The following is a 20,670-nucleotide window of genomic DNA, read 5'->3' as shown; positions in this document are numbered from 1 at the left end:
ACAGGCCTGGCTCTGAAAGGTGTTGTGACTGCCACTGCACCACAAAGCCGGCTGGGAGAAAAGGGGCCGGTGACAGTGGCCCGGGAAGGTTGCCCAGGACAAGTGCACTGCAGACGGGGGGACAGTCCATGTCCGTTCTGTCCACAGGCGTCTGTAACACTTGTACCACACACCAGGCTCTGGACCCTGCTCTGAGAGCACCGGGGTGCGGGGAGTAGACCTGTCACAGAGCTGCCGGCCTCTGCAGGAAGACCAGCTCCCAAGTGGTTCTGACACTGTGTTCCAGAGCCTGAGGGACATGGTAGGGGCAATTGGCCAGATTGCAGTGGGAATCAGGGAGTGCTTCCTGGAGGAGGAGGTACAGGCTGAGTTGAAGCCCATCAGAAGTTAACCAGCTAAAGAACCAGGAACAACAATCCATGCAAAGACCATGAAGTGCGAGGATGTGAGGAACCATAGGAGATTCACAGTGGCCAGGTCCAAAGGCGACTCCCGCTGCCACCAGCTGGACACCCTCAAAAGTGACTTTGCCTCTCTGAAATCCTCCTAACAGTGGTCACAGTTGGTAGTTACAACCACAACTCTGGAGCCCGACCGTCTGGCATCAAATCCCAATTTGGATATGTATTTGCTGTGTGATTTGAGGGAGGTTACTTAACCTCTCTGTGCTTTGGTTTCCCCAGTGTGAACCAGGGATGATGGTAGCACCTTCCACATAGGGTCCCTGTGCCGGTTCAAGGACGTCATTCCTGTTAAACGCATGGAGCAGCGTCTAGTAATGAAGTCGGTGCTCACTGACTCTTCCTGTTGTCACAGCAGTTGTCTTCTCCAGGGACTGGAGATAATGCCTGGGCAGGGCCTGGCTGGGAATCCAGCTCTGGAGGTCCTACACACGTTCCAGTGCTGTTGTCATCGTGGTTGTCCTTCATCCAGGAAAAACGTTTTGTCCCAGACGTCACGGGCAAATGCTTCCTTGGGAGGCCAGTGCTTTCAAGGACCCATGAGAGTCACTTGTGCAGGGCATGTCCCAGGTTCCAGGCAAGACAGCAAACCTTTCCTGGGGGCCTCTTTGTGCTGGAGCTTCAGATAGGGGCTCAGAGGGACCTCTGTCTTGTCCCTGCCCCTGGGGGGCCCTGGCCACAGTCTGGAGACCCCAAAAGCAATGTCCATATCAATTCCCCAGGACCCGTGACTACGACCTTATGTGGAAAAAGGGTCTTTGCAGTTGACATTCATCTGAGGATCTTGACATGAGCTTCATGCTGGGTCATCCAGGGGGCCCTGGATGAGATGTGTCCTATAAGAATCAGAAGAGACACACAGACACAGGGACAGGCCACGTGCAGACGGAGCAGGGACTGGGGTGATGCAGCACAGCCCAGAAATGTGGGGCCACCAGGGGCTGGAAGAAGCGGGCAGGAGCCTCTTCTGGAGCTTTCAGAGAGAGCTCAGCCCTGCCCACACCTTGATGTCAGCATTCTGGCTTCCAGAGCTATGAGAACAAATTCTGTTGTTTCAGTCACCAAGTGTGTGGCAATTGTTTCTTGCTGCCCAAGAAACCAGCCCAGCCATGAAGAGGGCCATTGTGTGGCCCCATCAGTCCTGGGAGCTGATGCTGGGCTGACCAGGTCAGCCCTGGGGGGCACAGCCCATGTCTGTGTCCCTCTGGGACATGAGGGATCCCTGTTGCTTACTGAGGAGTGTTTTCATGGAGACCAGTCGGGATATAAAACAGTGATTACCGGATAAAGCACACCCTTGTTGAGTGCCCTTAGGACGTCCTGTGCCCTTATGAAGTCGGGGAGGCATCTGGACCCAGATGCCGCCCCAGGTGATGCCCCAGGTGAGCAGGAGCCAGACTGCGGCCACCTTGTGTGAGAGAAGGGCTGTCACCCAGGAGGGCTGCAAAGCATCCTCTGTGGAGATGAGGGCCGGTGTCCCCACCCCCCAAGCAGCCTCCAACACAGATGACACATCGCAGAGGGCAGTGGGGCTGCTTACCAGCAGATAGGAGGGTTACCCAGGATCACCCAGCCCGCTGTAACTGCAGGGTCCTTCAAAGTGGAAGGGGGCGCAGGAGAGGGGCACAGCGAGACCTTACAGAAGACTGCTGGCCTCCAGCCAAGAGCGTGGGTGCTGCTGAGAGCTGGAAAAGCTGGGAAACAGATTCTCCCCCGGGGCGTCCAGAAAGAACCTGCCCTGCCCACACCTGGCTGCCAGCCCAGTGGGGCCGTGTCGTGACCTCCAGAACTGTCATGTAATAAATTGGTGTTTAAGCTACTTGGTCTGTGTTCGTCTGTGGCAGCAGCCAAAGAACCGTGGGCACCACTCCCTCTGTCTCTTCATTCCGGCGTCACCGACAGTGTACTTCCCATGTGACAGGCACTCAGCAGCCTGTGTATCAAGGACAGGAAGGGCACGGACCTCCTGGGGCTGTGGGAGATGAACGAGCCGGCCCTTTGGAAGCTGCCTCGTGCCAACCACAGACAAGGCCCTTTGTAACCGTGTGTTACTGTCGTAACCCTAGTGCATCCTTGGCTATGGACCGTGGGCACATTCCGAAACTGTCTGAGCCTCGTTTTCTCAGGTTCCTTGTGGGAAGCGATGACATGCCACACAGAGAGAGGCAAAACCTGCTTCGGGCACACAGCAGGCTCCAGGACCTCAGGCCACACTGGTGGGTCTCACTGCCTGGGTCTGAGGGCGCCGTGCCTAGGGCACTTGCAGGAAAGGCCGTCCCTGTGTGAGCAGGAGGTTGAACTGTAGGGAGTTGCTGCTATGTGACCACTAGTAACCGACCATGGGATGGGTTTGGGTCACTGCCATGGGCCCCTCAGGAAGCCTTGAGAAGGGGGTCAAGCCTGACCCTGAGGGAGGAAGGCAAAATGAGCCCCGTCCAGGGCAGGTGGGGTAAGCAAGGACCCCCGTCTTTGCCTCTGGGCATTTTTGTCTGGGGTTGAGCTGAAGGGGTCTCAGAGGACAGCTCAGAGGAGGTTCCATTGGTCAGGGCCCTGCGAGTCCACGGGGAGGGGGGAAAGGGGTTAGGGGCTCTGAACCAGGAGCTCAGCCCCAAGACGGTGTCACCGTAATGCTCGCTGACAGCCAGTGTCTGTATCTGGGAGGTCAGCTGTGTCATGAAACGCACCCAGGCTTTGGGCTCAGGCAGAGCAGCTTCTGGTCAGGCTTCACCAGTCTTGGATCTTTGTCCCCTAAGCCCCGCTCGCCTTCAGCGTCAGCCTTAGCTCTGGGGCTGTCGTCCGGGGTGAGACAGGCCAGGGGCACGGAGCCCTTAGCAGGGGCGCGCACTGTGGCCATCTGGCCACCAGAGGGCCCCAGACACGTTCTTACGATTCTTCTTGTATTTGTCCCAGGTCCGTGGGGTGAAAGGAGTCTTCTTGGCAAACCAAAAAGTCGATGGGAAGGTGGTGACCCTTATCACCTACAACAAGGGCCGCGACTGGGGTCACCTGCGGCCACCCAGTGTGGACATGAATGGAAAACCCACCAACTGTAAGCCTGTAAGTGCCTCTGCTCGCGTCACACACCTTCTGTGGGGTGGCTGCAGACATTGCTGAAGGAGCCAGAAGGTTAGAGACAGGGCTGTCTGAGCAGGGTCGTTTGAGACGGGGGCCACGATTCCCCTGGGCACGGCAGAGAGGGGCACGGGCAACCCTTTGAGGCCAGAGAGGGGGTGTATCAGTTAGCTCTTGCCACAACATTGATGGGTAACAAACCAGCCCAAAACAACAGTCACTGTTCTCTGGGCTCGGCTGGGCACTCTGCTCACACATCAGGGTGGGGGCATGTCTGCCACCCAAGAATGTGGGTGCCCAGGCACTCTGTCAGAGCAGTAGCAGAGCTGCAGGAGGGTGGGCAGACTCCGACAAGCACGTGACGAGCTGCGTGTCACATCTCTTAAATGCTACTGGCCGGCATCAGGACCAGGGAATACACTCAGCCTGTGGAACTGGGGGCCAGGCGACCGCCCAGATGTCACGAACTCCAGGCCCTCCCTGCTATGGCAGGCGCGCCCTTCTTCATGAACGGGAGTGTTAGCGGCCCAGCATCTTGGCTGCCTTGGGGGTGGGGAGTGCTGGGTTTCCCTGGGACCCTGGCATGGGCACCAGGATATTGGGGTGGCATGCAGGCCCGTGCTGTGAGGGTGGAAAGGCAGAGGCCAAAAGGGCCCTGGCCTAAGATAGCAGCCAGGGAGCGGCAGCTGTGAGGGAGGAAGAGGCTGGATGGACCACACGTGTCTGCTTGACCTCCAGTGGGACCCCATCCTTGCCCCCCCAAGGAGCTCCCCACCACAGGCACCCCTGGCCCTTCTCCATTGGGGGCCACTCGGAGTCGGGGAAGGGTCCAGAGTGGAGCCGCACCGTGTGACCTTGGCCAAGGCACTCAGGACCACCGAGAATAGTTGAAAGAGGAAGGAAGATGGTAAAAGGCCCCATGCACTGTGGTAAGGATGAAATGAAACATTACTGAATGCCCAGCACAGACACTGGCACAGAGTGAGCAGGCCAGGCCGAACAAGTCCCTTCCTTTGGGACTGCCCCCTTCCCATGCTGTTCCGTAGCCTGCAATGCCCTTTCCTTCTCCTTCCAGCAAACTCCTACTGATCCCTGAAAACCCTGCCCGGATATCCCCTCCACTGAGAAGACTTCACTGCGCTTGCAAACAGATATGCTGTGGGGATGCCTGAACCCACCCACCGCTCTGCCTCTCTGTTCAGAGAATAGCAGCGCTTGTTTTTCAGGGCCCCGGGGCATTGTGCAGAAATGACCCAGGCAGATCAGGGCCTGCTGCTGCCCAGGTGGGGCTCTGGGGAGCTTAAAGCCTGCGATTAAAGCCTGGCTAGGAGTCCGTTACCCGCTGTGTGCGGTCCTGGTTGCAGGGGGGGTGGGGTGCAAGGGGGACCAGCGTGCCCACTCACCGGGGTTTCCCTTCTGACTGTGCCCTTCACCCAGCCACACACCCTGCAATGAGCGAGGCAGACGACACTTGAGGGTCTAGTTCTCACCGTAAAAGGGGTTCCTGCTAATTGCAGAATATTTGGAAAAAACAGAAATGTATAAAAGGAGAGGTGAGGTGCGGCAATCAGTATATCACCCAGAAATAACCGTACTCAGGTACTTTTCTTTACCAACGTTTAGCTCATCTGCACGTTAAAAGGTGGTAATTGGGATCCTGACACATCTGTGATTTCCCTTTCTTCTCTATTTTCTCTTAACTCTGGATCACAAATATTTTCCTGAGCCGTTGGAACAGCTCTCTGCCTGGGAGATTTCCTTCCTGTGATTCAGAAAGTAGAGAACTTTTAGAACAGATGAGTGATGAGCTCAGATCTGTTTTCGGATGATGAATTGTACTTGGAAGATGGTTTGAATCTGTTTACATCTTCAGAATGAAAGCCCATTCGTTTTGCAGCCCACGGTAACTTCTCAGCGCCAGGAAGTGGGGTCTCAGGTCTCCTCACTCACAAGGCAGGTGGTGTGGCCTCCATCCATCTGTGTCTCTCATGTTGTGGGGCACACTTCTTTAGAGCACCAGTCGCTCCCCCATGCAGAGGGGCCGAGAGGCGGGGCTTGGGGCAGAGTGGGCTCCCGTGGCACCAGCGGACCTTTGGGGCTTTGGGGTGTCCCGCCCTGGCCTGCAGTGTCCCAGGGGCCCCCTCCATCTCTGACAGCACACACTTAGGGTGCCCTGGCTCTGCAGGCATGCCGCCCCGTCACATCTGCAGGTGGCCTCCAGGTCTGCCTGGTCTGCCCTTCTCTTCATTGGTTCTGCCAAGACTCAGCTGGGAGGGCGTTTGTGGGGCCTGTCTCAAGTTGTCAGACGCCAGCAGAGCACCCCCACCCCCCGCAGCTTCAGGACCAGCTGGAAGACACTTGTGTGGCCCTCTGCCGCCCCAAAGGGGACCGCAGCTCTTCCTGCATCTGCCAGTGCCCTGTGGGCCACAGCTGACCACAGGGAACCCTGAGGAGTGTTTGGCCTCTGGCTCAAACAAGTGCCTAGCTGCGGGGCCCTCCCCAGTGGGCTGGGCTTGGGGCAGCCAGTTTCTGTGAGGCAGCGCCTCTGATTTGCTCTGCTCACTGTACACAGTGACGCTCTGTGCACAGGCCGTCAGGGGATGAGGGAAAGGCTGTTCGGAGCTCGGGCCACTCCCGGCCCCACCTGGCCCACCAGGAAACCTGGGCCACCAAAGCAGGGCTGTACTACCACCTTCTCTGCCAGGAGCCTGCCAGTGGGGGCCCAAGTGCCATGCACCCGGCGAGGCTGCTTTTTCTCCTGGCTTAGAGCTCCCTTCTGCAGCTGGCAGCTGGCCCTGCCACAGAGGTCACAGGGCTGTCCCTGCCCTGGGCACCCCTCCCCATCATGGTCTGGTCGCTGGGCGGGCAGGGGCAGAGGACTTAATGGTCTCACCAAAGATATTAACTCGGATATTTAGCAGATATTGACTGCTTTTCGATCAGGAGAAATCAGGAGACATCCAGAAGGAGTGATGTCTTATCCGGCAGTTTCCCTGGGGTGGGTTTGCCCCCTTCAATCCGGGTGTTCCTGGAGGGGGTGGGGCGGGCTGCTTCCGGTGACTCAGTGACCAGGCTCCCGCTCAGGGTCCTGCCATCTGTCTCTGGTCTGTCCTGGGAGGGTCTCCAGCTCCTCACACCTACTTCACAGAGCCCTCAGCAGGGGGTGGGGCCTTCCTCCTGCTGAATTTGCCGTCTTCTGTTTCAGTTCTGCTTATTACGGCTTTGTTGAGATATCACTCATATAGCATACAATTCACCCATTGAAAGTGTGCAATTCAGTGGTTTTTAGTACGTTCACAGAGTTGTGCAAACACCACCACAGCCCACGTAGAGCATTTTCATCACCACAAGAAGCCCTGTCCCCTTTATCCATCACCCCACCATCTCCCCATCTCCCCATCCCACCCCCAGGCCCTGGCAACCACTCAGCTACCGTCCATAGATTTCCCTACTCTGCACATTTCACATGAATGGTGCGACTGACACATTGTCAAAACCCCCATGCAGACAAACGAAGCGCGTCTCCAACTGGGTCGGGCTGGGGCTTCCACATGGTGCTTGGGATGGTCTGACCCCGATCACTATCCAATTTCTGTAACAGTTTTATTTTTAACTCAGGATGCTCTATCTAAAATGCACTCCGTTCATGAACCAGAAGAAAGTACTCCTGTAGAAACATGAGATGAGGAGAAAGGACGCCGAGCCGATAGATTTCAGTAGAGGGTATAACACAGTAATGACAATGGGAACTGTCCTCGCTTTTCTCCCCACCCCCCTGCGAGGAGTGGGTGACAGGCACCTCTGTCTCCATTTCATAAATGAGGAAACTGAGGCCCAAATTTTCCCATAAAACTAGTGGTACCTCCTAAGTTCAAATTTGGACCTCTGGGTGCTCAGTTCTGTGGTATTTCTAAACTGGAGGTTTTTGTCAGAAAAAAATGAGAGAGAGGGCCAAGGAAATCATTACTTTTCTTATCATTAAGCAGTGAGGCAGCACCTTGTTCAGGGGAGGGCTGGAACCCAACTTTCTCCCCAGTGGCTGTGTTAATCCAGTCTTGCTGTGAAGTACAGGTTATTGCCCCATTTCACAGGGGAAGAAACTGAGACTCAGAGACACTGAGCACTTTTCCCAGAGTCACACAGCATCAAGAGGGGTCTAAGGATTCAAAGCCCTACCTTTTCCACGACCCCACCCTGCCCACACTCGGGGCCGGAGGAACCCCTGGATTGGGGAGCCCAGAAGGCTGACTGCACAGTTGTTACCCCAGAACACCCTTTGACATCCATGGGCATGTGGGGGTCTTGGCGGCCCTCCTGCTCCCCTGGGGTGGGGGTGGGGGCGAGAACTCCTACGTGATCAACGTGGCTCAGCCAGCCAGACCCCAGACCCTGCCTCTCAGGTTTCAGGAGGAAGGAGAGAAGAAACAGGGTCTCTGGAGCCTTCCCTCTCCTGCAGCCGGTGTGGGCAGCCCCTGGCTGATGGCTGGCGGATCTCTGGTGCCCTGGAGCCAGCTGTGCAGAGACCTTGGGCCTTGTCCAGTGTCCCATGGTTTTGTAGTCTATCGTGAATGTGACAGAGGGGTGCAGGCAAGATTGTGACCTTGGGCCACCAAGGACTAGGGGAGGCCCAGGACACATCCTTCCCTGCTTGTGTGTTCTCCTGGACCCCCTATCCCACACTGGGGGAGCTGGGGTACAGGCAGCTCAGGAGGAGACAGGAGGATCTGGCCCTGCCAAGTGTCAGACTCGTGTTCCTCATTCTGGGAGGCTGCTGGCCCACTCTGGCCCTGCAGGGACAGACACCGTCGGGGCTCAGAGCATGGACAGTGGACCAGTGGCCTTGGTTATGGTCCCAGCCCCTCCATTGCCCTTGGGTAGATTGCTGAAGTGCTCTCTGCCTCCGTTTCCCCATTGCTGAAACAGGGATGACACTCAGTTCATAGAAAATAAAAAGTATCCATGTTAAAAGTGCAGATGTTGAGAGCGGTCAGTGACACGCGCCTTGTAAAGTGCTTGCTCAGTGCTGGCCCAGAGGCAGCCGTCAGCGTGAGTTGCTGTTGAAACTCTTACTACAACCTGCATTTCTGACACTCCAGCCAGAGCACCAGCTGGGGCTGCCGTCCAGGGGATGCTCGTGAGGAAAGCGGACTCCAGCACGCCCACCTTACCTCTGCCTCTCACAGGGTGCGCCGGGCTCGCCCCATGGCTATTCCCTGAGCCCAGGCTCCTGTGGTCACATCCAAGGCCCCCAGGAAAGTTTCTGGGGGGACGGGTGGTTGTGAGCGTGGGCCGTGCAGACTCCAGGAGTCGTAGTCCGTGGGCCAGCACTGCATGTTGGGGCCACCCTTGGAGAAGGCCTCATCCACGAGCAGTCACTTCACGCAGACCTGACAGCCTTCACCTTGCGGTCGGCCCCTGGACTTCTTCCCACCCTCCATCTGCTTCTAGGTGCTCCTGGCTCTGCCTTCCCGCCCCCAAAGCCACAGGGGTAGATCTGGCCTCAGTCCTACCTTTCTTTCCCAGGGACACTTCTCCCCCCAAGTGCTGACACAGCTCCCTTTCTTCTCCCTGCAGCCGGATTGTCACCTTCACCTCCACCTGCGCTGGGCAGACAACCCCTACGTGTCGGGCACTGTGCACACCAAGGACACCGCCCCGGGCCTCATCATGGGCGCAGGTAGGAGACTGCATCACGGGGTGGCAGGCACCGCCGTGCATCAGGGGAGCTCTGTGATCCTGGGTAAGACTTGATGACCATGGGCCTGGGTCACGGCGTGTACACTGGGGGACAGTGGCATCATCAGGGAGCTCACCTCTTGTGGAAAACCCTAGGCATGTGATACATTGGCTCAATGGGAAGGAGAAGGTGGATGGATGGATGATGGTGGATGATGGTGGATGGATGGATAGATTATGGTGGATGGATGGATGGATGGATGACGAGTGGATGGATGGGTAGATAAACTAATGAAGGATGAGTAGATGGATGAATGGAGGGATGGATGGATGGATGGATGATGAATGATGGTAGATGCATGCATGCGTTGGTGCTTGGTCAGACCTCAGAAGAGAAGACAGGCACACACACCCTCGGCTACTCTGCTTGGAACCCACGTTGGCTCATCTATTTGAGGACAGTCCATCTCTTTTGGAATTTTCCAATGACAGTTAAATTGACTCTGGGTAAGATATTCCTGAGAGTGCTACATAAATAAGGCACCGACAACACGTGGTGTACAGGTGGCTCCAGGCGAGAGTCCAGAACGGCTTCAGTGTCCTCACCCCAAGTCCCCGTCTTCCTGGGGCTCGGACACCTGTCCCTGCCAGGACCACAGGGCACAGAAGAGCCCAGCCAAACCCAGTTCATCGGACTATCCCGTTACTCAAGGCCCTTCTAGGAGGCTGTTTACACCAGGCTGGGTTCGGCTCTGGAAGCCAGCGTGACTTCTGGAGCTGTGCTCTCCTGGGTGGGCCCTGTTTGTTCTGTGGGAGCCCCCTGGGGCTCAGTTTACTCATATGTAAGCTGGGTGTGGTTCTTCCCACTTTGCCCCCCTCCCTCCAGGCTTAAGTCTGAGCCCAGTCAGTGGCCTTCAAGGCTAGTGACCACCAGCCAGCAGGTTCAGGGAGTGAAATGACCACGAGAGAGGAGTCACCTGGGCACCCGGCCAGTTTGGTGCCCACTCACCATCCTCTAAAATCCACTGAACAGATTTTTCATGAGCACCTACTACCCCACTATGCCCTGGACCCACCTCTGGCCCCCTGCACCAGGCCCCCAGGGAGCTGTCGCCAATGCAAACCCAGCAGAGTCCTGCCCCAGGTCAAGCCCGGCAGGGCTGCCATGACCCCGGGCTGGCTCAGCTGACCCGTGTCCCCTAGTCTATTCCCAGCCACCACTCCACACTTCTTCCTCTTGAACGACACTTGTCACCTGTGGGTCCCCTGGAGCGCCAAGCTCTGCCTGCACCTGGGTCTCTGGAGCTGCCTGAAGCTGGCTTTCAGGGCGAGGTTAATCCTTTACTGCTCAGACTAGGACCAGGGCCCACACACAGTGGTGACCGCAGGCCTGTCATTATCAGACGACTGCAGACAGGGCACGCCATGGGGTGGCTATGCTGGTGGGAGGTGTACCAGGCACACGCGCCTCTGTTTGGGGACTTGTCTGGGAGCTGGCTGAGCCTAAGAGCAAGCTTTTCTCCTGGACCAGGTAACCTGGGCTCACAGCTGGTGGAATATAAGGAAGAAATGTACATCACGTCAGACTGTGGGCACACATGGCGGCAGGTAAGGTGGCAGAGAGAGGCCTGGCATCCAGCCCGTGCCCGTTCGGCCGAGACTTCTGGGAGATGTGTGACCCCCGCCCCCCACAGCCATTCTGAGTCACATTTCTTCGTCTTCCCAGCCTGAGTGGCTGGACACACAGCTCCCTTTAGCAGACGTTACATCGCTGTCTGAACAGCAAGGCCAGGCTGGCTGGCCCAATCCACCAGCCGGTCTTCTGATGGTCACTGCTGGGGGATTCCAGACCTCACACACACTTCCACACGGTCAGACACAGCAATGACCGTGAACGTGAAGCAAAGGGAGAACACGCCAGGCACAGGGGTGCAGGTGCCGTCCCCAGGAAGCACATGGGCTCAGAGGCTGGGCTGAGCACTTCTGGGAGCCCAGAGCCCAGGAAGTGGGGAACAGAGACAACCTTGGGGCTCCTGGCAGGGGCGGCTGCTGGGCGGACGGCAGACATGGAAGAGAGACAATATGAGGGAAGACCAGGTTTGGTGGGCCACGGTGAGTCTGGGTTGGGCACCGGGAGAGAGGGAGAAAGAGAAGGAGACAGCGGTTATGCAGCAAATGTTCCCCACCGCTGGGGTTCGACCCTGCGAGGGTCCTCTGTGCTGTGCATGGCTCCCGCGGGGAGCTCGCTACTTCTTTCCAGCAGAAAAAGGCCTGTTTGGTCTACCAGCCTCGTGGAGTGACAGTTTCCACTTTAAACACTTAAGAAAGTACATTAAACTTCTGTGTGTCTCCCCCTCCTGTCAATGTAAGAAGCTCAGTTTCCAGGCCCCTTATTTGCACGCCCGAGTACCCAGTTACAGTTTCTCTCCCGGGCAGCCCTCTGGACAGATATGTTATCCCCAAAGGACCAGGATTGCCTGAAGCCTTGGTTTGGGGTCCTGACGTTATTTAATAACACGCGAGAAACAAGGAATTTTGAAAAGGGCAAAAGAGATTTATGGTGTTATAATATTTCTATTTCACAAAACTCGTGAAGCATGTCTAAATTTTCTTAAAGGTCACCATCTGTCCGTTTATGGGAGAAACCCCCCTTATTAGATTAAATATTCTGAGGTCAGACAGGAGCAGTCGGAGTTTCACAGAAACGGATGGTTAGGTTTGCACAGTGGCCACTTTTGTCGGCCACTTGCTCAGATTTCAAACGTGGGAATGTCAGTTAAATGGGAGAATGTCTGTTCAAGTGCTGAGTGTGGGGCCTGGCTTTGGGGGTGCCTGCTCCCTTCCCAAGTGATGGGGGATGTGGAGTGGGGGGCTCCTGTGTCTGGGAAAGGAGAGGAGGGGCACCCGTGTGTGCAGGTCGGGGAGGGAGAGCTGCTGGAGCTGGTTTGGGAGTTTACTTTGTGTGTGTGTGGGGGGGAGCAGAGGACAGGGGGGAAGAGAGCAGGGGAGACAAGATGACCTGGTGAGCTCAGGCCAGATTGTCACAGATGTAATGAGACGTGTCGAGCGCACTCTCGGAATATGAATTACAAATGACAGCGTGTGTGCTGATCATGGATGTAATATTTTCAAAATAGGAGTTCCCTGGGGTGATCAAAGAAACAAAATAGCCAGAAAGCATTCCAGGAGCCCCTCCAGAGCTCAGGGGGTGGGGAGGCAGGCAGGGGAGAGGGAGGGTGGGGGACCGCCGCCCCTGGGCCCTGCTCCCTGGGGGCTGATCAGGGCACAGACCACCACAGCAATGGATGTCAGAGTCCCTGCGATCCCGCGGCCAGACTTGGGGAGCCCTGGCGCCCCCTTTTCCAGAGTCCCAGGCTAATGCTGGGGTGGGGTCTCCTGGGATGGCTGGGAGGTGCCCTGTATTCCTGGTGGGCTGGGGAAATGCCCCCCTGCCTGTCCTTGAGGCAGGAGGGTGGCAGGGTCCCTGGGAGGGAAGTGCTGCCCGGGAACCATCAGGCTGTGAGAACCTGCTTTGGCTCTCCATTCACGCAGCACACCCTGCCGCTCAGCAGCCCCGTCTCCTGCGGGAGGCCCCAAAAGGCGGCGGAGTGGGCTCCCAGGGGGGCAATGAACGAGGGTTCCTCCTGCACACAAATTCAAAGGCATCGGAGCCAGCGCCGCGGTGTAGACAGACGCATTCGCTGCCACACGCCTCTTACACAGCACAGCCGGACCGAGCATGGTTTCCGCCACTGCCTGGCAAGGGGGCCCAGCTTATCCTTGAATATTCCCCAAGACGGGGAGCTCCCTCTTTCCTGGAGGAGACACCGTCTGCTTCAGAATTCAGTTCCCCCCAGCGCCCAAGGAAGCTTCTGAAAGGGAAATCTGTTCACATCACTCCCTGATTAAACTTGGGGTGTCTCGCCGTCAGCTGATACTCGTGCCCAAGCTGCCCATCTCCTGGGGCCCCTCCACCTGCCCCGCAGCCCCGCTCCAGCAAGCACTTCTTGGCCTGGACACACTGCTCTCTAACCGCCAGGCCTCTGCACACACTGTCCCCGCCTTGTCCCCCCTAAGACGAACCCAAATGCCACTTGCACTGTGACCCCTCCCAGTGATTCAGGTCTAGAGTTTAGAATTTGATATCATTCATCCCAAAAACACGTCTGGGACCCTCAGCTGTGCCAGAACCAGAACTCAGCAGGCAGAGAGGACAGAGTCCGTGGGCCCCCTCATTTCTGGTGTCAGAGTAGGCGAGTCACTGTGTGCAGCTGGTCTACATCCCTGGGGGTGTCTCCCCGAGCTGTGAATTCCTGGGGGCCAGACTTTCTGTTCTCGCTCTAGAACACTGGGTCTGTTGAATAGGTAGAAGGAAGGGGAGGAGAATTGTGAACATTTCTTCTTCATGGTAACCTAAAAATTGCAGGCCATCACCTCCCTCATCCAGGAAACTCTGCCTCTATTAATGCAGCCTCAGGCAACATGCATATCCCTAGCGCCTTCCTGAGTTAACGGTTAGGACAGAGAATACCAGGCACAACCACTCCTCTGGTCCCCTGCAGCTGTGGCAATGGCTGCAGTAGGAGTGAGCACCATGTGTGTATCTGGGGAGAACTCCAGTAAGTGCCCTGGTACCAGGGAGGGCTTCCTGGAGGAGGCAGCACGTGAGCTGAGTCTTAACGCCAAACAAGGGTTTGCTTTTACTGATACTGTGTCTCCTAATCACTTTTCCAAATTCCATCCCTTCTGTCTCATCTTCGTGTTCTTGGCCTTTTTGGTGCATGAGTTTTTCACGAAGAGAGCACCACCTGCAGTGTTTATTTGCACTTTCCCTTCTCACGTCACTGGTCTAGACGTTGCCATTCGTCATCCGTTCATCCCACATGTACTAAGCCTGGGGGCTGTGGCTTGGCATGGGGATGGCTTGGGGACACGGGGAGCCCTCAGACCAGCCCTGACTCAGGGAGCTGGCCTCTGCTGACGCCCCCAGCTTGCATGTTGACAGTTCTGCCCCCAGCGAGCGACCCCCAAGCCTGAACAATGTCCGACCCTTCTCAGGGTGCCGTCCACTTCCCTGCAGGTATTCGAGGAGGAGCACCACATCCTGTACCTGGACCATGGCGGCGTGATTGTGGCCATCAAGGACACCTCCATCCCCTTGAAGATCCTCAAGTAACGGCAGGCCCAGCGCTGGGGTGTGGGGCCAGCAGGGCTCTTCCTCTCCACCTGGGGGGCCCACAGCACGTTCCCCAGAATGGCCACCCTGGGGGGCCCCAGAACAACAGCATTGAACCCTAGCAGCTCGGCCCACCCCCAGTAGTTGCTCAGGGTCGGGCAGGGGGAGACAAGGAAACGGGAAGTGACAATGGCGCGTGGCCGGGTGAGCCAGGGCGAGGCCTGGGGCCCAGAGGAGGCCCCACCCCAGGCTGAGGGAGCAAGGAGGCCTTCCCAGAAGAGGTGACTTTTAAGCATGAACAGGAATTAGTTAAGTGGAAGAGGCAGGACCAACCAAGGAGGCCAGCAGCCTGTGCCCAGGGGAGAGCGGGTTGGGCCTCAGCTTCAGACATCTGAAGGCCACAGTGGGGAAGTGAGGGCAGGTGTGAACTCCGGATCCGGAAGGCAGAGCGTGGGGGAGGTGGGGGACTGTCAGGAAGCCAGTATCACTTTAATCCGAAAAAGAGCTTTCTGCACTGTGAGCTGGCAGCACTGCCATATGCTGCTGCCACTGGCCGGGCAGCCCCTAGGCCGGGCTCAGGCTCTGGGAGGGACTGAGCTGGATCTTTCCAAGGCCCAGATGATTGCCAGCAGTGGGTACCCAGGCGACATACGCAGGACTCCTTGGCTGCAGTGTTGTTAAGCAGATATGGACGCCATTTGGTGTTGGCAGGTGGCCGTTCTGGCCCCCAGGAGAAAGTGACGTCGGGGGCTGGTTGGGGCCCGGATGCTGGGCTAGCCCTGGGGACAGCCGCTGCTCCCCTCCCCCCCCAGCCGCCTGTTCTCCCAGCTGCCTCAGCTGGATGGCACTGGTCCCTGGGCACGGGCAGGGCTGGGTCCAGCGGGGCAGCCAGTTCTGGACACAGGAAGTGTCCCCACATGCCCTGCAGTGGTGACATCCCTTCTCTCGGCAGGTTCAGCGTAGACGAGGGTCTCTCCTGGAGCACACACAACTTCACAAGCACCTCTGTGTTTGTGGACGGGCTGCTGAGTGAGCCGGGGGAGGAGACGCTGGTCATGACGTGAGTCTGCGAAAGGGGGGCAGGTGGGTCGGAGCTGACCCCCCCCAGCAGGCCTCGGCGGAGGGCCGGCTGGGCCCTTGCTGCCCTGGGCACTCCCTCATCTTCACACCTGCCTGCCTCCTCGTCTCACGGTGCACTGTTTCCGCTCACGCCCAGCCCCTGGGAAGTCCACGTTCAAGGACAACCATTACCTGCCCATATCCACTGGCTGTTGGGGGCTGGCTCTGGGCCATCACTCCATTCGCCCCCTTTGAGTGACTATTATTATTATTGGCTGTTGGTACCTGTAAAGGACTTGTAGGCACGTTGCCCAGTGAGGACCCGAGACCAGTGCAGGGCAGAGGCAGGCTGCCAGCCCAGCTCTGTGAGCCCAGCCCCGCCACCTGGCCCCGGGGCAGGCTGCCGTCCGAGGCTGTAGCAAGTGGCCGTTTAGTCCCAGGGCGGCCCTGCCAGGACAGTGGCGGTATCGCTGGGCCACAGTGCAGGCGGGAACTGAGGGCTGTGGGGCAGCAGTTTGGACCATGGGGACGCGGGGACGGGGCCCAAATAAGGCAGTTTCCCCCCTTCATGTCCCCTCCCCAGCATCTTCGGCCACATCAGCTTCCGCTCCGACTGGGAGCTGGTCAAGGTGGACTTCCGGCCCTCGTTCACCAGGCCGTGCAGCGAGGAGGACTACAGCTCCTGGGACCTCACCAACCTGCAGGTGGGCCAGGCCGCAGGCCCAGCGGCCCCATCAGGGCCCCTCCTCCTCCCAGAAGTCTTCCCAGAACTCCGACCATCTTTAGACATCTGGACCTGGGGATTTTCTAGCCCCTTCTTGGTGCTTGGCTGCTCTGGGCTGTCACACTCAGGGGACACGGGTTCCCAGGCCCCAACCCAATTGTGGAGTCAGGTGTGCTTGAGGTCAGACCGTAGGACGGTAACACGGCACATGTATCCTGTATGACCTAACATCCACCCGTAGTCCCAACACAAATGTTTCTACACTAAGGGGAATAAACAAGGACCAGAGATGCCCTCTTGTCGCAGTCCAGGGCAGGCTGTGCTCCGAGGTGTGATGGGGGAGGTCGGGATTGCAGAATGGGGGGCTATGGAATTGCTGGGGGACCCTGCACCTGTTGCTCCCACAGCGTCTGTTTCAGGGAGCAGGGGTGGGGCCTGTTCTGATCACGGGCTGAGGACCTACTGTGTGTCCACACGAGCCCTCAACGCCGTGGCTCGTCCCAGCACCTGCATGGGGCCTGGCACCCCTGGGGCCTGAGGAATTTAAAGGGGGCCCCGTTCCCAGCAGCCCTGTGACCTCTCAGGCCCAGATGGAACTTGTACCCGCAGAGCTCAATGAGTTCTCGTGGGCGGCGAGGGGAGGGAGGCTGCCCCAGCCTGGCCTCAGGCACATGGCTTCGCCTCTGGGGCCTCAGTTTCCCCATCTGTGAAAGGGGACAAACCCCTGCCCAATGCTGCCGCTGCAGGGTGACCGCTGCCTCATGGGCCAGCAGAGGAGCTTCCGGAAGAGGAAGCCCACGTCGTCGTGCGTGAAGGGGAGGAGCTTCACGTCGGCACTCAAGTCCCGCGTGTGCGAGTGCCGGGCCTCGGACTTTCTCTGGTGAGGGTCTGGGTCCCGCTGCTCCAGCTGCCTGGGTGGCCTCACGACATGGTGCGGGCCATGCAGGGAGCAGGCAGAGGCCGCCCGGCCTTCTCTGTCCTGGTCTGTCACCCTCCGTCCATTCCACCTCATTCTGTGCGTTAAAACCAGGTCACTACGTCCAGCCCCCACTCAGGGAAGGAGCCTTAATGAATTCCTGGGCGTATTTTTTTAAAGCACCACGGGTGGCCTGTTCCCAAGTGGGAGGAAAAACTAGGACTAGCTGAGGGCATCTGGGGGGGAAGCTGTGCCCCCCCAATCCCTTCTCGGTCCAGGGACCCTGCTGAAAGCCGGGGTCCACTTGCCTGCCCTGTAGGGCCCAGTGGCCACAGGAGAATGTCCGAGTTCCAGAGCTTGGCCGAGGCCTCCGGCCCCTGGCCTGCCTCCCCAGCCGTCCTTCACTCCTTGCCATCCTGCTGCCCCTTACGTTCCGGCCACCTCCACCTGCATTTCTCTGCACCAGCGTTGACAGGGCTGGTCCCCCTGCAGTGCCCCTTCCCTCCCTTCCCCTGGCTGTCTCCTGTTCTTCCTTTGAGATTTAGCTCACCGCCTCCAGGCAGCCCTCCAGGACACACAAGCTGGGCTCAGTGCTCTTGTACGTTCCCAGAATCCCCTTTGCATCCGTTCTCACCTGGAACATAAGCGTAGGCTTTCAGGCCTGTCTCCCCATCTGAGACAGGGCCATGTGGATTTGCCTCTGTGCCCCCCACAAACGGGTGCACAGTAGGCCTTCTCAGTGAGGCCCCCACCCCAGGCTGGCTCCTGACCCCTGTTCTTCCCTCCTCACAGTGACTACGGATTTGAGCGCTCCCCCTCCTCGGAGTCCGATGCCAACAAGTGCTTTGCCAACTTCTGGTTTAACCCCCTGTCTCCCCCAGACGACTGTGTCCTGGGCCAGACGTACGCCAACAGCCTCGGGTGAGTGCACAGGCCGCCTCGTGTAGCTGCAGGGACAGAGCCGTGATGCCCCCCAGCTGCCTGCCCACCTGAGGCCCACAGCTCCCCACACGGAGTCCGGGCTAAACACATCCTGTTTGTGGGAGCTGCTGAGTCACCCAGGCACTGACCCTGAGCCCATGTGGGCCAGCATCAGGGAGACATGTACCTTGAGCTGGCTCTGCACACAGAACAACAGGCAGAGAAGGTCCGAGGTGTCTCATAGCTCGTCGTGCTGGAAGAGCTGAGCCCACCCGGCACTAAACACTCCTCACCTGGTCCTTCTGAGTCCCTGCTCTGCCAGGACCCTTCCCCGTTTACCAGCACTGAGTGAGGCAGCCCTGAGCTGGGCCGGAGGTGCTCACACTCCCTTTAGGGCTCAGCTTGAACGGTACTTCCTCCAGGAAGCCTTCCCTGACCACCCGCCCCGGGCCCTGAGCTTACCTCTGTCTTAGCCCGCGTCCCGTTACTGTCATCACTCACCCAGTTCTCCTCACGCGGAACTGTGAGCTCTGTGACACACAGTAGGTTTTCTTTCAGTGTGTGGTGTGAGGAACACAAGCTGTGTGTGAGGGTGAAGTGCTCAGCAGGTGTGAGCAATTACGGCCCTTCTCCTCCACCAGAGGCTGTGTGTTGTTTATAAAGGATTAGTGTCATATAAAAACGTTCCGTAAGAAAAACTGTGAACCTGCGGTGTCAGGAGGCCCCAAACGTGCTGCTGCACCTAAAAAATCCCCTCTTCCCTCTGAGGAAGTGTTGAAAGGGAGAAAAAAGGCCTAGAGGCTTTTCAGAAAAGCCCCAATACTGCCCCTGGGGAAGGGGCGAGGCAGAGCCTGAGGAGGCAGGAAGCAGGAACAGAATTTGCAGGCTTGGACCTCAGCGGCATGAAGCCCATCCTCCACCTGTCCATTTCTCCTCCATCCGTCTGCCCACCCATCTGTCCGTCATGCATTCACCCACCCATCCACCCACCAATCCATCATTCATTTATCCATCTGTTCTTCCATCTACATCTATCATCCACCTATCCATCCATCCAATCATCCATCTGTTCATTAATTCCTCCACTCACCCCTCATTCATTCATCCTTCCCTCCCTGTATCCCTCCCTCCCTCCCTCCCTCCCTCCCTCCCTCCCTCCCTCCGTCCCTCCCTCAGGCAGCCACAGCAGCCACTCCAGGGTACCCACCAGGGCTTAGCAAACAGGGACTCTTGTCTGAGTGTCAGAACCAGGACCCAAAGGGCAAAGGGTTTCATTCCAAACCATCTACACGCTCTGGGCACCAAAGTGCTGCCGCTGGGTGGCCCTTAGAGAGTGTATTTTATTGCAGAGCAATCAAAGTGTCTTTGCCTGATAACCTTGCGAATGTTCATTCAGTGGCTGAATTGTACGGGCGGGAGCCGGCAGGAGCGGGCACCAGGCTCGGGGGCGGGCAGGCCCAGGCACTTTGGCCATGACGCTAGTCTCCCGGGCACACAGTCCCACTGTAGCCTCAGGGGCTTCCCACGTGGCCAGTCAGGTGCGACCCACGCAGTAGTTTCCCTGTGGTCTCCTAACAGGCTTACCTGCGCCCATTGGGTTCTGCCCACCAGACCCTCCTCCACCCATCCCTCCCTGCTCCCCACCCATCACAGGACCTTTGCACGCGCTGGTCCCCCGCCCGGGATGCTCCTTCATCTCCTGATCTCAGCTGAAAGCCCCTCTCTCGGGGACCAGGTGCCTGGTACCGCCCCCTCCCAGCGCTTGTCAGGGTCATGATTTTCCGTTGATGTGGGGAAGGTTTGAGGAGGCTTCCCTCCCGCACTAGACAGTCCGCTCTGCAAGGGCAGGGGCTGTGTGCGGTCACCCCGCACCCAGCACCTGGCACGTAATACATGCTCAGTCCGTGGGTGTCACATGAGTGAGTTGATGAGCCAGGTACTGCCGAGTCCAGCTGTCTCAAGGTGATAGGGAAACAGCCCCCAGGAGACGGCAGCAAGACCAGGGCTGAACCCCAGCCCGTCTTGGGTGCTCTGCCCTCCCGGAACATATTTCTCAGCAAGGCCACGGAATTCAGACTGGCTCCCTCAGTGACAATACCAACGGCTGCTATTATTATCATCGTCATTATTGTCACTACTCTTATCAAAGTAACATGATCAGACCAAGGAGACATTTGTTGGTGCCTGAAGCAGATCCTGCCATTTCTGGTCATTCATCCCCTTCTCTGAACTTCAGTTTTCTCATCTCTAAAATGGGGTGGGATGGCAGTCAGGTTGCGATGGAAGGAGGACAGGAGTTGGTGAATGAGGTCTTAAGCCACGAGCCATCCTGGGTGACAAGCGCGTCTTTGGGCCGCAGGGCCCGTCCCACCCTGCCCGTCTGTGCAGACCTTGACCCTGACCCTGACCCCTCCCCCATCACAGGTACCGGAAGGTGGTGTCCAACATGTGCAAGGGTGGCGTGGACCTGCGGCAGGGCCCGGCACAGCTGCAGTGCCCGCTGACGCCGCCCCGGGGCCTGCAGGTCAGTATCCTGGGCGAGGCGGTGGCCGTGCGGCCCGGCGAGGACGTCCTGTTCGTGGTGCGACAGGAGCAGGTGAGTGGCGCCGCCTCATGGTGGTTCAGAGCTTTGAACCTTTGGACCAGTGTTTTCCACGCTGCGGGA

General features: G+C 58.1%; 1 protein-coding gene across 2 annotated transcripts in view; it reads left to right on the top strand.

The window, feature by feature from the left end:
* Positions 1–20,670, top strand: part of SORCS2 (sortilin related VPS10 domain containing receptor 2) — a 387,174-nt gene that overhangs the window by 347,200 nt on the left and 19,304 nt on the right. For both annotated transcript variants that reach the window (XM_074320821.1, XM_019748208.2), the window contains exons 10-18: positions 3,372–3,518; positions 9,108–9,210; positions 10,741–10,817; positions 14,290–14,381; positions 15,338–15,445; positions 16,028–16,148; positions 16,915–17,048; positions 17,877–18,005; positions 20,430–20,601. In XM_074320821.1, the coding sequence (XP_074176922.1) occupies positions 3,372–3,518; positions 9,108–9,210; positions 10,741–10,817; positions 14,290–14,381; positions 15,338–15,445; positions 16,028–16,148; positions 16,915–17,048; positions 17,877–18,005; positions 20,430–20,601 (1,083 nt within the window). The remainder of the gene's footprint in view (positions 1–3,371; positions 3,519–9,107; positions 9,211–10,740; positions 10,818–14,289; positions 14,382–15,337; positions 15,446–16,027; positions 16,149–16,914; positions 17,049–17,876; positions 18,006–20,429; positions 20,602–20,670) is intronic.

This window comes from Rhinolophus sinicus, linkage group LG02, assembly GCF_036562045.2.
Source record: "Rhinolophus sinicus isolate RSC01 linkage group LG02, ASM3656204v1, whole genome shotgun sequence".
NCBI classification, from domain to species: domain Eukaryota; kingdom Metazoa; phylum Chordata; class Mammalia; order Chiroptera; family Rhinolophidae; genus Rhinolophus; species Rhinolophus sinicus.
The sequence above is the reverse complement of the archived record's forward strand: the minus strand, read 5'-3'. Positions and strand labels throughout refer to the sequence as shown.